The sequence below is a fragment of the Colias croceus genome, chromosome 8 (assembly GCF_905220415.1).
Source record: "Colias croceus chromosome 8, ilColCroc2.1".
Classification (NCBI taxonomy): Eukaryota; Metazoa; Arthropoda; class Insecta; order Lepidoptera; family Pieridae; genus Colias; species Colias croceus.
Window position 1 is genome coordinate 1,314,967 of NC_059544.1, and position 12,480 is coordinate 1,327,446.

A 12,480-nucleotide genomic window follows, 5' to 3' on the forward strand; every position below is an offset into this window, starting at 1 on the left:
TTTTATGTTGTATCAAACATTTATTTCTTTATATAATAACGAATTATGGCTAATGAGTTTGTTACTCAGTACTCTATTCAATATTTACATGTTTTCAAAACAAATTATATTCTTACAAGAAGAAAATAGAAGTGTGAATGAATTAATACATAAATAAAATTAAAAGAATCATCGGGTAATTAAAACAAAGCTGTTAACAAATACGAATATGGCCATATTTGTAACATTACAATAAAAAAAAACAAACAAAACAAAGAAATTTCGTAAAATAAAAAATTCAACATTTACAAAAAAAAATACAATATACCTACTAATATTATGCTAATTTAAACACCAGTAATATACAATATGCTGACATATAATATGTTTATACATGAGTTCTTATCAATAAAAGCGGGTAGTTTTAAACACATTTGTATAGTTGACAAAAATGAAGTTATGGTTATTAGTTATTACTATGACTATTAGGTACATCTAACACTTGAATTAAAATGAACTACAGCTTGTGCACTTAGCCTACGTGAAACCTGACCATTTTAATTCTGAACATATTATGCAGTCTGGTTCACTTAGTTATACATTAAGAGCTAGCGCGCAAGAGCAACTTTTGTCTCCGCAACTATTTTGTCTCTCACATCAACTCTATAGGAAGTTGCGTCGCTACGTGCGCGCACTTTCTTACTAGCCCATAGAGTTGATGGGAGGGACTAAATAGTTGCGGAGACAAAAGTTGCTCTTGCGCGCTAGCTCTAAGGAATTCGTTTTTGACGGTTACTTAAGAAATTAATACAATACGATTCGTTTTTCTTACGGATGGCTAGATTCTGGTCGTTTTACCCAGAGATGTTGTAAATATTATTTACTTGTAATATACGGTTATATAAAGTGAACAGACCAACGACGCATCAAGTTATTTTGCGATCTTTAAATGCACAAGCTTTAATAAAATTTTCTATTGACTAATATCAAAATCATCAAATTACAGCTAGTTAAAACCAGACTAGCCTACATATTTAAATAAAAACCAAATACTCAAATTTTCAACACATTCATATTACGTTTTTGTTTGTTATTCACTAATGGTAGGAAAATTGAGCATCACTCAAAGTTGAGTTGCATTTGAGTATTTGGAAAAAATCACTTGGTACCTATTTACTTCAAGAGGAAATACATTTTTATTACAATAAAAATCAATTCTTTTTTTAACGTATTATTAACTAGGTACTTCTATAAAGTTATTTCCTTGATTTTCATGTTTTCAAAGAAATAACTTTATAATTAAATACAACAATGGTTAAACCACGTTTAAACAATTAATCACTACTTATCTATAGTTATTATTTATTTATTTGCCATAGTTAAATTTCCTATGACATAAACAGTATGTATGAAGTTTTAATCATATAGTTATTGAAAAAGACCATGAAGATCCTTTTGTTTTTAATTAGCCCTTTCGTTATCTGATCTCTATAATATTATGTTTCAAAGTTAGAGAGAAACAGTATAGACACAGACACAATAAGAGGAATATTACAATAATTATTACACCATATTATTTTTATTACACTTACAATATTTTGTTAAATCTTTCGAATATTTTCAGTCCATTTGGCGAATAATACTTCTTTATCTCAAATGAGCACTCGCTAATATATACCAGATATTTCACTTGTATTTATATTTACTTTTATTTTAAATGAATGGATAAACTATTTGTTGTTGAAAACAAATTTTCGTACGTTTACGGTAGGCTTTTACAATTTTTAAATTTCACATAGCCGTTTCATTTTACTTTTTTTACACACAAAATTATTTCTAAATCGTAAGATTTCCTTACATTTAGCACACCCATTTTAATAGCATATGCGCTTCAACTACATTGTTATTATAGCTCCACCTCCATACATGTTATCGTCGCTCGGCCTTCGAGCAATTTATTGTAACACGGGCTCCACCTCTAACTCATTGTTGCTATAAAACCAACTTATCGCTTCTCTACTACAACTCACAGCGGCTCTACATTCTCATTTCCCTACAAGCGCGATTGATAGAGCTATTAGGTGCCGCACGTGTAGCCGTCGCTCTGAATGTGTAGCACTCTACGACTCGCGCTCTACACGTGTGAAGCACTCTACGACTCGCGCTCTACAGCGCTCTACCGCAACTAGTAGTAGTTCGCGTTGCCCATGCCGAGCCCGAGGATGGTAAAGCGCGAGTGCCGGTAGATCTGCTAGAAGGTGGTACACGCATTGCCGTCGAACTCTAGGTTACCGGGTGGGGCCTCTTCATCAGCTAGAGAGCCGCGCCAAGCGTTGTAGAGCGTTGGTAGGAAGTCCGTGAACATGGGTGCGGTGTATGTGGCCTTGTTCGAGCGGACTGTCTGCAATTTAGAAAGAAATACACACGTTAGAAGATAACTATGGACTTTCTTGCCGATTCGTACATACTGCTTTCCGAATCGGTGGTAAATGTTAAAAAAATGTTATGACGATTCAAAAGTGCTTTCATAAGAAGTCTAATTGAATAAATAAATGTTTGAGTTACTTTTAAAAAAGATGAATGATATGCTACGAATGGTACGCCTTCTATTTGACAAAGCCTGATTTTCTGAATGTGCATACAAACAACCTTAATATGATTATTCAAAAATATTACTGCAGAAATAATATTTGTAGTGCAAAAAAGGGTATGGCAAAGATGAATTTAGTATAAGTTCTACTTTGAATGTTAAATGACAAATTTTTAACAAGAAATGACACAAAATTTAAAGTACCAAACAAATCATAGAACCTTAGAATCTGATTTGCGACAGTTTACTAAACTGTCTCAAATCAGATTATGATCACGTACATAATTATGAATTAAATTAAACAGAACAACGTAGGTAACAAATATATTTCCAAATAAACAAGTCTGAAGAATCTTTATTGGGGATTAAATATATTATTATAGAAGCCAAAAACAAAATTCTAATCATATGACGAAAAAGTGGAAATAAACTGATTATTTCGCAATCTAATTCAAATCCCGTATGGTCTAGTGGCTAGGATACCTGGCTTTCACCCAGGAGGCTCGGGTTCGATTCCCGGTACGGGAAAAACTTTTTAATTTATAATTTATATTTTGTTATAAGGAGAAGGATCTTATGAAAGAAAACGTCAATTTGCGCCTGAAAATTAAGAAATTGGAAAAACTTTTACGGCTACGTATTTGACAATTTGCAAGAAGACCAACGACCCAGAAGAAGAACAACGTTTGTTGGGTCAGCTAGTAAAAAAAATACCTTTTCAAGCCCAGTAAAATCGGGTCCAAAATGCCGTCTCGGCATCCAAATTTTGATGTCTTTATCCAATCCACTCGTCGCCATGATGGGGAACCGCGGGTGAGGTTCGATGCAATTTACCTGTAAGAAGTTATTATTGTTATTATTTAAAAAAGACGTGTGTCACTCGGGGACTGCCGCGGTAAAGCTATTGCATGCTATGCCTTCAAGCCACACCTCCGCCCGTCGGAGTGGGGAGCGTGAGGTTTTTTCGTTACGGAATTTCTCGATTCAGTCCCCGCGCTCAAGGCCCGCGATAGAAGCTATGCAATAGCTTAATAAATGTATGTCCCTTATTTCAGGGTAAGAGAAAATTAAAATGGGTCTATGAACGATGGCCGTATAGACAAATACTTATATTTTGGATAATATTTATAATCATGAATATTACACACATATAGAGGGTAACTTGGATTAACACATTGGATAGGTTTTATCCCGGAAATCCCACGGGAACGGGAACTGTGCGGGTTTTTAGTGTATTCAGTTAAATATAACTCACCACACCGTTCTGGTCGCCTTCCGCCCACTGCACTATCGCCTCCGAGTGCTTCTCCCATATGTAGATGTGGGCACAATCCGAACCAGACCCTATAATATAATTATTACTAGACTATACAGGTAAATATAACTCACCACACCGTTCTGGTCGCCCTCGGCCCACTGCACTATCGCCTCCGAGTGCTTCTCCCATATATAGATGTGGGCACAATCCGAACCAGACACTATGTACTCGCTTTTAGGGCCGAAGAAGGACACACCCTTGAACGTTGCGCTATTCCTGTGCCCGCTGTACTTGTGGCTGTACGTCTGTTTCAGGTCTGATGCGTCTCTGGAAGATAAATATATAAATATTTTTTTTGATAAAACATTTTAGATATAGGAATATTTTATTGAATAGTGAAACATACATAATAATATGTTGATCTACCGGGTTTCCCATGTAATAATTTGCTGTTGGATAATTTATAATATTGTTGTTTTTTCTGTTTGTTGTATATATGTCGTGGTCATATCGTAGATTTGATCATTTCATGATATGAGTGGCCATTTCACGAAATGGTCGCATATCGTGAAATGGCCAACATAGTTTGATCAGATCGTTAAATCGTCAACGTTTCACGATTTGGTCATCCACATTTGGTCAGATCGTATAAAATATAAAGAGTCCATAAAATATGAATGAATGAATGAAACATTTATTGACAACAAAGTATACAAGCCGCACAGAAACAGAAAAAAAAGTAAGAACAAAAACATGGTGAAAAAAAAAAACAAACTTAAAAACTAAAACAATATACCTATTACACAATCAAAAACTTACAACCTAAAAATTAGATAAGTACTGTGCGGCAACGTCTGTTGTCAAAAGGGGCTTCTCAGTATAAAGCTGCAGTGACTTTTGAGTCAACTAGCAACACTGATTTTCAGAAACCCCTATTGACGTACCTCTTCGTCGTAAATTCTTTGCTATGACTTTCTTCATAATGTTGTTATTAAACGAAAAATGAATGCCATCTTATCACATAAACACAGAGCTTGCAGCGCCTCTACCAACGATTAATGTAACTATTTTACGATATGATCAAATAATTTTGATCATTTCATGAAAAAACCGTGCGTTAATTGGCCATATCGTGAAACGATTTCTTATCATTGATCTGCCCAAACCACATCATGATGTGGCCAAACTAAATTGGCCATTTCACGATATGCGACCATTTCGTGAAATGGCTACTCATATCATGAAATGATCAAATCTACGATATGACCACGACATATATATATTAAAACATTGAATTGAATATCACTTAATGTGAATATACTACGATTATTTTAAATCAGTCGATCCGTTTCCGAATTTGCTATTTGTTTATAATTATAAATACTTTCAAAACAAAAGTTGTGCAATGAATGAAATAACTGTGATTTTAAAAAGTATTTGTGATTAATTTATTCCAAACTTTTGAAATAGATACTCATATAAAAACTTACTTGTCATACACATCCAGTTTGGCGTCGAACAGATAAATATCTTCGTCGTTATACGAGCCAAGTATTTCGGAGCCGTTGTAGTTGTACACCGCGCACGTCAAGTGCAACATGGAACGCATGCGAACCGGTATCTGAGATATATGCATAAATATATATTATGGTCTTACCACAAAACAATTTAAAGACTGTCTAACTTTAAACCAGGGTTCTGTCACTTTAATAGTTGTCTCTGTGAAATACGACAAAACCAGATTGAAGAGAACCCGTGCTTAAAGTTAAGCCCTGTCTAAAGTTTTTTGTGGTAAGACAGAATTTATTTAAAAAACAAACAAACACACGTTTTTTTGTTGATGCAGGATAATATATAATCTTATGAATTTATTATATTTTTAATTGTCACCGATCAATCCTTGATAAGTGTGCAAAGTTTGAATTTAGTCTGTCCATTTAAAGTAGGTGAAAATCGAGTCTATAGAGAGTCTACTACATGCAGTTTACATACAAACTTACAATCATACATACAATATAAATTATGTATGACGTGTTCGTCCGTTATTATCTACAAAGCGACTGAACCAAATGTTAGAAAATGTAGCATAACATGCTAAATGCAATTGCATAATGTGCCAGTAACGGCTACTTCATTGTGCATTATGGTCACAAGAGTAGGCCTTGTTTGGCCTACAGTCCTAGGTAATCTATAGTCTGAGCTCACCCATTTGTCTTGATCCCCACTCGCACGAACCTTATCAAAGTCCGCAGTGTAGAACAACATGGGTTTATCTGGCCGGCGGGTGTCGTACACCCGCAGGAACTTGTCGCGTCCGGCGACGAGCAGCTCGCGCGGACGCAGCGGGTTGCCGGCCACGCTGTACAGCGGGATGCCAATGTTGTCGTCCCGCACTGTAATCAACCTGTAGAGCAAAAGTAAAGATATAAAAAATGTGTGCGTGTACTAGTGTACTCATGTAAGTAGTGAAACTTCTTTATGACCCTATTTTTCAAAAAATAATTTACTATACATATGCAACTTTACAGAAATACGTCGAATCACGCGTGGTAGGGATAAGAAAAAGATGGCGCGTAACGGAAAAATGTCACGCGTAACGAAAAAATGTTACACTAAATTTTTTTCCGACCCCGATAAAGAAGTTTCACTTCAAAAAATGAAGAATCTTAATTATAGGCTGACAGTACCTAATTCAGTTTGAGGAATAATTTCTGTAATCGTTGTCTAGACATTATTTTAAAATTCAAATTATTCATTGATATGATTTTAATTTAAGTAAAAGCGTCGCTTTACAACGTTCTGAACGTTCGAGAACCTTCTAAACCGGTCTAGAACACGCGACATGAACGCGTCGCGCGTGCACGCTGCGTTTAAATGTCGAACCACAAACGTTCGAAACGTCTCGAACATTGTCCTAGCCTTCCAGAAGCTTCTAGAACATTCTATAGCACATCACTCACTTGGAAGCGTGCTGTTCGCGCACATCACACCGCAGAACTATAGCATCTTCACCAGCGGATATGATAACGTGTGGTTCGTGCGCTGATACGAGTAACTTGTGTGCCGCGCGGCTATGGCTGCCGAGCTTGCGACGTGTGCCCGCACCGCCGCTTGATGGACAAGTGAGGAGGCGTATCTGAAAATTCATTAATTAGTTTTTATGTATTTATATACAACTTTATTCATTTATGTTATCTACACTAATATTATAGAAGTGGAGAAGTTGACTGATATTTTTGTGAGGAACAAACACAAAATTATAAGTGAAGGATTTTTCAAAATCCGTTACAATTATGTTTTTCTATCTTTTTCTTCTTTTCTGTATTTGATTTTTAATTTTATAGCATTTAAATGCTTTATAAATCAAACATATTTAAAGTGTAGAAAAAAATTATCTTCTTCTTTGTTTGTTTTCTATGTGTGTGTTAAATAAAAGGTATATTAGATAGTAGCAGTTTATTAGATCCAGAGATTGTCCGCTACATTCTACTACCTGTATATTCTACAAAATGTAATTTCTTTATAATATGTATTAGTTTGTAACCTTTACTGTGAAATACATTACCTGTCCATCCCTCGCACAAGTAGCTATGTTCAACTGAGCACGCGAGTTCAAGTGGAGAAACTTGCTTTGAAACACATTCGATTTGTGTCCAGTTTTGAGAACTTGTATGGGTTTATTCCGAGCCCAATCCCACACAATAACGTTGGTATCATCTGATCCAGAAGCGAGTAGGTGACCTAGATAATAAAATATTTTCATTTTACAAGTACATATTGTGAATTGTCAAAAATTGAATAAATGTAAGAATTTTAACTAAAATAGATTTATTTACTGCTAATACATAAAATGATTTTCTAAATATTTTAAACTAGCTTTCCACCTGCAGCTTCCACCCGCTTTGTCTAAAACCTATTAAATTATATACCTAAAACCTTACTCTTGAATCACTATCTATTTAAAAAAACCGCATCAAAATCGGTTGCGTAGTTTAAAAGATTTAAGTATACAAAGAGACATAGGGACACAGAAAGCGACTTTGTTTTATACTATGTAGTGATAATCAGAATGACTTGTAATAAAAATCAATAATCCATACCTTCTGGATGAAAGTTAATAGAGTTCACGCAGCCCCTATGTTTACTGAGGAAATCTAATTTAGCCAACCTCTGCACCACATGCAGGGAGCCGCAGAACTTCTGTTCGAAGATCACATTCTCTTTAATAGTTTTCCCCCTCGGAAATGTCAGCCCCATTTCACGGTTTATCACCTCTGAAAATGGTTACTTAATGTTAGTATTAACTATAATCTTCGGTATAATTGCTATATAAAAATATATTTTTTGTACAAAGAACTAAAAACTATTAAATAAAAAAAAAAAATTCCGATTCGGTTCACCCAGTCAAAAGTACTGAGGTAAGAACGACAAAAAAATACATTACAATTGAGCGCTCCTTTTTTTGAAGTTAAATTAAACAAGTAAAACTTAATGTTCTCTGGTTTTCCATTATATATACTTATTACATCACATTTGTTTATAATATCACTATAAACAAGTCTATTTTTATCTTTTAAGGAAGTGACATAGTAATATAAGTAAAAAAAAAGACACTAATCACCTCGTAGAATTGAATAATTATGTTTCGGTAGCGTCTTGAGCAGCACAGACGGTGTTCTAGTGAGATCAGATCTGTTCCTAGTTGAGCTGTTGTCGTTATTATCATTCGACAGTCCTTCATCACTGTCAGTTTCATTATCCAATGTGAGATCGAGAATGTTCTCATCGCTGTAATCGTTACTGCTATCCATTGAACTACCAGAACTACTGTAACATACACGAAACAGTTATGAAATTACGTGATGCTAAATGTGTACTACTGAAGTTTTAGGCTTAATAGCTTAGCAGTTTAAGATAAGCTTTAATCACAAATAAGAAAACATACCCACAAAGTATGGTTAAAAAAAGGAAATTTAAGTTTATGCCAAGTTATTAATTTCACTAATATAGAAAAATAACACACTTACGAGCTTGCAACTGAATAATTCGACGCCGTGGGGCTACTGCCTGATGTGTTGAAAACATATGGATCATCTGGCCTTTCTTCAGATGAGAAATCATCGGAGTCCCGTGAGGAGTTCCCATCAGAATCTCGATCTGGTGTTTTCCTTTTTCTGTAATTCCTACAGTGTCTTGGGCGTCGGATATTGAGTAGGATTGCCCGGACATTGCTGCTACTGGACGGCGCTATGGTGACCACTTCGTTTAGAGGCTCAGCATTGGATGTTGCGCCACGCTCCTCGCTACATGTACTCTCAGATTTATCAGCTGATAGTCCACTATCCACATTATCTTCCTTGACATCAGTACTTGCCGAAGCTACACGAAAATTGTGATTAAAATAAAATTTACGTCATAATATTCTGTTTCGAATATTGACAAGGAATACTCACCCCCTTCATTTAAACTATCTTGCGAACTTCCATCGTTTAATTTCAATTTCTTACCCCCCTGTTTAGGGCTAACAGGAGAATCCTTAATTTCTTCGTCGCTTGGTGAATTATCTTCCATTTCGACTGACCTACGTCGATCTTATTTCGAATGAAAAAGCTTTTTACGACAGATATAAAAAATCAATCATAACTACTGAAGAAACAATGGATTTTTTAAATTCGTTTCTTAAATTTTGAAGCAACCAGATGGAAGGTAAAATTTTTGGAAAATTACTGATGGTCCAATGATATTCCCAGTACGACCAATAACTAGGTAGGTACCTATTTTGCCAAAAAAATGTTTTTCTCTATCTGACTGCTCGACAATGTTGCTAGGTGAAATGTATATTTTTTCGATTGTGTGATTGTATGCCACTCTGGTAGCGATTATTTCCAATAGGTGTGCCAATAGGTAATGGAAATAGACTTGAACAGGTCTTTGGTTCTATATTTAAATGAAAAAAAAGTGGAATAAAGTCACACTGGGGACCAAGAAGCTTATATCTAACTACCTTTCCGCCTGCGGCTTCGCCAGCGTTTTCAAAGAAAAACCCGCATAGTTCCCGTTCCCGTGGGATTTCCGGAATAAAACCTAGCCTATGTTACTCGTGGATAATGTAGCTTTCGAACGGTGAAAGAATTTTTTAAATCGGTCCAGTAGTTTATGAGCCTATTCATTACAATCAATCAAACAAACAAACAAATTTTTCCTCTTTATAATATTAGTGTAGATCATAGAGGAAGGATGTATAACTGAGATAGAGTGGCTACTCTGTGGTAATAAGTGCATGTATGGAACGTGCTGCCATCTGCAACTTTGTAGGATAACTAATGCTTTAAAGGGGTATATATATATATATAGCTATGCAGTATGCATATCGACATTTAGCACCAGATATGGAGCGAAAGTATATTTACAAAAATATTACTAACACCAAGAAAAGCGTCGTTTTCGTGACAACACTCTTTTTGTGGCGTTAGTAATATTTTTGTAAACATACTCTCACTCCATAAGTTGCCTTGTAAGTTGAGTAAATAATAAATAAGTAATGAGGGCAACCAGGGGTGAGAATAAAAAACAATTTCTTTAGCGGTATTCACGTTTATTAAATTGAAATTGAGATTTATATACTATACACTTGCTAAAACCTCTAAAATCTGCTAAAACCAAAAGCTTTAGTTATTTCAGTGCAGTCACTGAAATAACTAAAGCTTTTGTTCTAAATAAATAAATAAATAAATCATTTATTGCATAAAAACATGGTACGTACAAAGATATTAAGATCAGAATTAAGGAACATTCATGTTTTTACTATAACTATATACAATAATTATTATTAATTGACATTATGAATGAAAATGATTAGATATTTATAGTAAAAATACGAGTCAGGAGTATTGTCACTTAAAATTAGGTTATACATAAATCATTAGTCATACAGTCAATCATCAATATCATTATTTAATATTATTTAGACATTTTTCATATCATAAAGAAATTCATTTAGGTTGTAAAAACAATTCTCTAATAAGTATTTATTTAATTTATTTTTAAATCCTGGAAGAGGAACCCCTTGCAAGTCTTTTGGGATTTTATTAAATATCTGAATACCTATATAAGGAACATTTTTTTTGTACAAAGTTAATTTATGCCTCGGTAAAAACAAATTGTTTGGATATCTTATTAATTTTCCAATTTCTTTATTAGTTTTAAAATATTGAGGATGTTTTTTTATGAAAATACAAATTTCTTTGATATAAATACATGCAAGAGGCAGGATTCTCAAGTTTTTAAAAAGTTCTAATCTTAAATTCTAGTTTCTAGCGTGTTTTCTCCTCCGTTGAAAACTCATGATCACAACGTTCACAACAGTTAACAACAATAAAACAAGTAACAAAATAACAAAACAAAACTTAACCAAAACAAAAACTTAAAAGATAACCAGATATATTTAACAAAAACAATTAATGAGATAACCTCGAAATCGCATCAACGTCCGTCCGAAAGTTGAAAACTATGGTTGACAATGACAGTCGCACATCATTACAAGATGGCGGCTTTTTTTTAATTTTAGTTATACCACTCATCGCCCGCGTCGCTGTCGTCTATGCGTTTACATGACAGTTTTGAGTGTGCCCCCCCTGGTGTAGATACACTCGAGATTTCAGTATGAACATTAACTTGTAACAAGAAAATATGACATTGAATGATGCCTGTATGTTTTTTTATCTCTTTCTGTGGGGGTGACCACACAGAACAGTAAAGCTGGGTATCGACTTCGCGCTCCTGGCGCGCGCGCCATGAATGACCACGCCGAGAGTGCGTTCCGCGGAGCGCGTTCCAAATAATTGAAGTATATCAACTAAGCGCGCCTGGCGCGCGTGGCAACCGTTCCAGTGTTTGACCGTTCATCATGGAAGCTAGTCGTGTACGAGCAGCAGCAGCTTTTGTAATTATACACAGCATAATAAGAAAGAAAAAACAGAAACGAAAAGTGCGTTGGTGGATAAAAGAGCTGTATCGAAAAAGAATGCAGTATGGAGTGACACTTATTAGAGATATGCAGTTCGAAGTGATAGAAGACACAATAAAAAACTTCACTTCACTTTGGTTATACATAATTATTATTGGTATCCATTTCACGCGGCTGGAGCGCGCGCCAATGTTCGATCGATTTTTGAATTATATTATATCCTGAAAAATATTAGGTATGTTGAGTCGATAAATTAGGTACACCTTATTGCACAACAGATTTCCAAACATTGTGATCGTAATCATGATTAATTATAACTAATTAATTATAAAAAGGGCATTTAAAGCAGTCCCTAGACGATAATCCAAACAGGCCAACAAAATCAAATCTGAATACAAACAAAAAATACATTACATTACATTTTTTTGGTTTTTATGGCATTCAAATGCTTTAATAAATATAAATTTATAAAGAATAGAAAAAATTCGATCACGAGGCGAGACTCGAACCCGCATCCTTCGCGCCATTCCGGGGCGGATGCCTAACCAACTCAGCCACTCGTGACCCGCCTGAAGAATCGAATTTATTCTATTCTTTCAGTTTAGTGTCTTAAAGGACACACCGCGCGCCATCTATTGAGATGATTTAACAACCATCTCAACCAATATGAAGCACTTTTCAGTGAAT

At 34.9% G+C, this 12,480-nt stretch overlaps 1 protein-coding gene and 1 non-coding gene across 4 annotated transcripts; one reads left to right on the top strand and one right to left on the bottom strand.

Moving 5' to 3' along the window:
- LOC123693663 (DDB1- and CUL4-associated factor 8) lies at window positions 1–9,598 on the bottom strand. 3 transcript variants are annotated; one of them, XM_045638851.1, is made up of 12 exons: window positions 9,281–9,598; window positions 8,855–9,206; window positions 8,449–8,654; window positions 7,928–8,101; window positions 7,393–7,568; window positions 6,788–6,963; window positions 6,033–6,231; window positions 5,318–5,448; window positions 4,042–4,154; window positions 3,825–3,907; window positions 3,284–3,403; window positions 1–2,380 (listed from the first exon to the last, which is right to left on the bottom strand). In XM_045638851.1, exons 1-12 carry the CDS (start codon window positions 9,396–9,398, stop codon window positions 2,231–2,233), a joined length of 1,998 nt encoding a protein of 665 aa, XP_045494807.1. In that variant the 5' UTR covers window positions 9,399–9,598; the 3' UTR covers window positions 1–2,230. The 3 variants fall into 3 exon arrangements, with proteins under 3 accessions (XP_045494807.1, XP_045494808.1, XP_045494806.1); XM_045638852.1 differs by lacking the exon at window positions 3,825–3,907 and having other exon boundaries at window positions 3,959–4,154; window positions 6,063–6,231; XM_045638850.1 differs by lacking the exon at window positions 3,825–3,907 and having other exon boundaries at window positions 3,959–4,154.
- Window positions 3,026–3,097, top strand: Trnae-uuc. Its single transcript has one exon. It is a non-coding gene; the product is annotated as a tRNA-Glu (tRNA).
- Window positions 9,599–12,480: the final 2,882 nt, after the last annotated feature.